The sequence below is a fragment of the Hydractinia symbiolongicarpus genome, chromosome 13 (genome assembly GCF_029227915.1).
Source record: "Hydractinia symbiolongicarpus strain clone_291-10 chromosome 13, HSymV2.1, whole genome shotgun sequence".
NCBI lineage: Eukaryota > Metazoa > Cnidaria > Hydrozoa > Anthoathecata > Hydractiniidae > Hydractinia > Hydractinia symbiolongicarpus.
Window position 1 is genome coordinate 21,153,520 of NC_079887.1, and position 3,594 is coordinate 21,157,113.

Sequence of the window (3,594 nt, forward strand, 5' to 3'; positions counted from 1 at the left end):
CACTTATTCATTTACCGTACTCAAACCTGTGAGTTTTGATCCAAGTATATGAAGTTTTTCTTAAAAAATAGCTGATAAAAAAAAATTATTTTATTCTTAATGCTTTCCTTAATCTTTCAAATAATAAAACTTTCCCTGTTGCCGGTTAACTATGTAGTCTTGTAGTTTAATCTTAAACACGATTATATTATAGTGACTTGTTGTCATATGAGGTACCGATTTTCATGCGCTGTCCTGTATACATGGGTAACTCTCCAGTCCTTTCGCTTTTACATGAAATAGGTCAGTCACCTCTACCTTCTCGTTTTCCTTGGCATAGAAAGCATCCAGACGTTTTGCTTTTCTCAATTATTTCATGTCTACTTAATTTCACGAATTTTATTAAAACTCGCGAAAACCGCCATACGCTCTTGTCTTTAGTCGGACGAATGTGACAATTACTTAGGCAACAAAAGTTTTGGAAAACAACTTAAAAAACACCCAGTTTTATGGTCAATTTTTTGTGGCAGTTTGCTTGTTAACTGATTTCAAAGCAACAGAAAAAAATGAGTTTTAAAACTTGACAAAACAGACCACACTTTAGAAATATTATACAATCCATTTAAAAAACGCTACAGAGAATTGTAAACATAAAACGAGTTTATACAATCAGAACGGTTGCCTTTTCCACTTTAAAGTATACTGCATTGTTCATTCATCAACAAATGCTTTATATGCAAAAACGTAGTCGTCGGTGAAACACACATGTTTGGCCATTATATACACGTCGTTTGCCACTCCTAACGTCTTCTGGGAAAGAAACCTCTTCCACCTCTTCCTCTATCGGTGCCACGCCCTCTAGCAGCAACTAAAATGATAAAGTATCACATGTGAATGTAAGATTACAAATGTCTTGTAAAAATCGACTTTCTGCATGCAATGCTTAGCATCAAAGCTCAGAGAGGATGAATCACACATGGAAATATGTGAAGGGGAATCTTTCTCATCATCGCTATGACATATTTTCAAATTTTGTGTGGAATTATTTGGTTGTGATGTTTTTCGAGCGAACATCTTGCAATTATAAAGTTTGGAACAAGGAACAACAGTTGGTGCTACAAAAAATGACACTAATCATATTCAAATGTGACAATGATATGGCATCTTCCAAAAACAGGCTTTAAATAAGGTTACAAAAATTTCGTTAAGCTAAAACAATGGAAATTAGTAGAAGGATGTTCTAACGTGTGCAGTCAAATGCATGCTTTCAGGTGTGCCTCCTTTGTTAAATTTTTGTAAAACACTGATATGTTGCATCTATCGTTAGCACATCCTAATCAATTTGTGTGTGCTATCCAACACACAATTATTCCGAAACATCCATAATAACCCCATTATGTTGTTTTATATGCCAAGCAATTTTAGGTGGTCATATTAGATGTTTTCAGATTAGTTTACAAATGCCCACATTGGCTTATTCAAGCATTCCAAAAGTATGTTTCAATGTACAAAAATTTACATACCTTGTGCTTTCAATAAAGCAGATTTTCCACGTCCAACACCACCTGTTTTCTGTGTCAACATTTTCTTAAACATAGGTGCATTTTTTAACATGTCTGGTAGTATAACAAACCGAATTTTACTTCCACGAATAAATATCTGTTCTAATTGTGAAACTCGACCATCTCTAGCCGTCATTGTAATTTGAGTCAATTGACAGTTCATATTGTCCTCTGCTTCTAACAATTTGCCTCGATATACTTCACCTGTGAGTGTTTCCAGTGTAATGATGTGCCCTTCTGCTTCATGAAGTACTTTAATTGGAACACCTATAGAAGCTGACATTTTAGGCTTAGACAAGTTCCGTGTAGAAGTAAAGAAATTCTAATATTTACTTTTTAATGTCTAAAGAAAAAAATGAATATCATAAATAAACCACCAAATTAGCACCAAAAAGTAAACTTAAAATTGAAATGCAATGGCTTTACTAATTATAATTAGCATAAAATGACTTTCTTCTTTCTTCTGCAACATATATCTAAGGTTTATTTCAGTTCACCAACATTGCAAAACTTACCTAATGTTATTCAGTGAAGTTTTTTGCTGAACAATAGCCAATTCATGTTCAGTAATTTGACTCTCACCTAAATCACTCCACTTTACCACCCTTAAACCTCTAAATGAATAAAGTGGTTTTTATGGAATAAACTGTGTCCGCTAACCTAACTGCATACACATCACATACATAGGTAACATAAATGTAATTATTGTGATCCGATATGAGCCAGAAGCTTAAAGGGAACCTGAGGCATAAAATAATGTTAGACTTATGTTATAGAGCTTAAAAGTTAGCTAACAAATCTTTTTAAATTTTTTTAAAAAGCACCTTTTGTTTTCAAGATATTCACATTTAAAGAATTTCAGATTTAATTATGCTGCATGAAATATGTCATATTTCAGTAATAGCAAATTTAGACATTTTCTTTCATCAGTAATTTTAGACCTGTTACTTTATCAATGCATAGATATTATAAAGGTTAATTGATTAACATAATTTTTTCTGCAAAAATGACACTTGTTTGCTTGTCCAAGGCCTCTTAATTTTGGCTGACAAACTCATAACTTGGGATCTGCATGTCGGTTTGCAATAAAATTTTGTGAGTAAACATATAGGGCTTATATAAGCTTACATGGTGGTGGACCAACAGTTCACCACATGTTAATTGCGATTCCTGAAGTAAGTACTTATACCTTGTTGAGAGGCTTAGCTTTGATTGCATTGGGTATTCAAGTGTCAACAAAGATGGCTACTAGCATCATTAAAGGATATAAGGGCATGAACACTAGGGGCCCTCAAGGTAACTATAACCAATACTGTTGTAGATCCAGGCCCCTAAGATTGCCTTTCCTACCTATAAAGTGGGAGCAGCTAAAGTCAATTAGTTTCCATCATCACATTTTGCCAATATTTTGGTTTGTCCACCCACCCACCCTGTTATTATATATTTTTATTTTTCTTCTATGTACATCAATCACTTCATGTACTGGCATCAATGTCCACAACTGTCACCATATTAACTAATCCTACAATCAACCACGACCCTTATGTTAACCTGATAACCGGACTATCATCCGACACATGATGAGTGCATACGATACCAATTGATGTAGCCCCAGAGGGTCTTCTACATCGAACTATAACATGCAACGATACTACGAACTACAACACGCAACAATCTACAATGCAAGATGAAGGTGCTTTCACCAGTGCTCTTGCCTGAAGGTTTTCTTGGTGATCCAAATTTGGCTACTTGCGATTGACAAGTTTTTTGTCCAGAGGTAGAAGCACTGTTGACCCGCGCTGGTGGGGATGTCGGGCTTCCTTTGTCAGCCAAATGGAATGAAGATGCGTTTGTTTCACTAACAAATGAGGTGCGTTTCCACTAGATACACCATAGCAGGTAGTAGGCAATTTCCAAGCGAGTTGCTGAGGTGTAGGCAATTTCCAAGTGAGTCGCTCAGATGTAGGCAATTTCCAAGTGAGTTGTTGAGGTGTAGGCGATTTCCAAGTGAGTCGCTCAGATATAGGCAATTTCCAAGCAAGTTGCTAAGAAG

General features: G+C 35.4%; 1 protein-coding gene across 1 annotated transcript; it reads right to left on the reverse strand.

Annotated features, from left to right (window-relative positions):
- Positions 1–559: 559 nt before the first annotated feature.
- LOC130622903 (small nuclear ribonucleoprotein Sm D3-like) lies at positions 560–1,884 on the reverse strand. Its single transcript, XM_057438363.1, has 2 exons — positions 1,503–1,884; positions 560–847 (listed from the first exon to the last, which is right to left on the reverse strand). Exons 1-2 carry the CDS (start codon positions 1,822–1,824, stop codon positions 780–782), a joined length of 390 nt encoding a protein of 129 aa, XP_057294346.1. The 5' UTR covers positions 1,825–1,884; the 3' UTR covers positions 560–779.
- Positions 1,885–3,594: the final 1,710 nt, after the last annotated feature.

Coding starts and splice junctions, on each gene's coding strand:
- LOC130622903 (XM_057438363.1), bottom strand. CDS start 1,824: ATGTCAGCTTCTATAGGTGTTCCAATTAAAGTACTTCATGAAGCAGAA. Junction 848..1,502: donor TGCTTTATTGAAAGCACAAG/GTATGTAAATTT, acceptor TTATCATTTTAG/TTGCTGCTAGAGGGCGTGGC.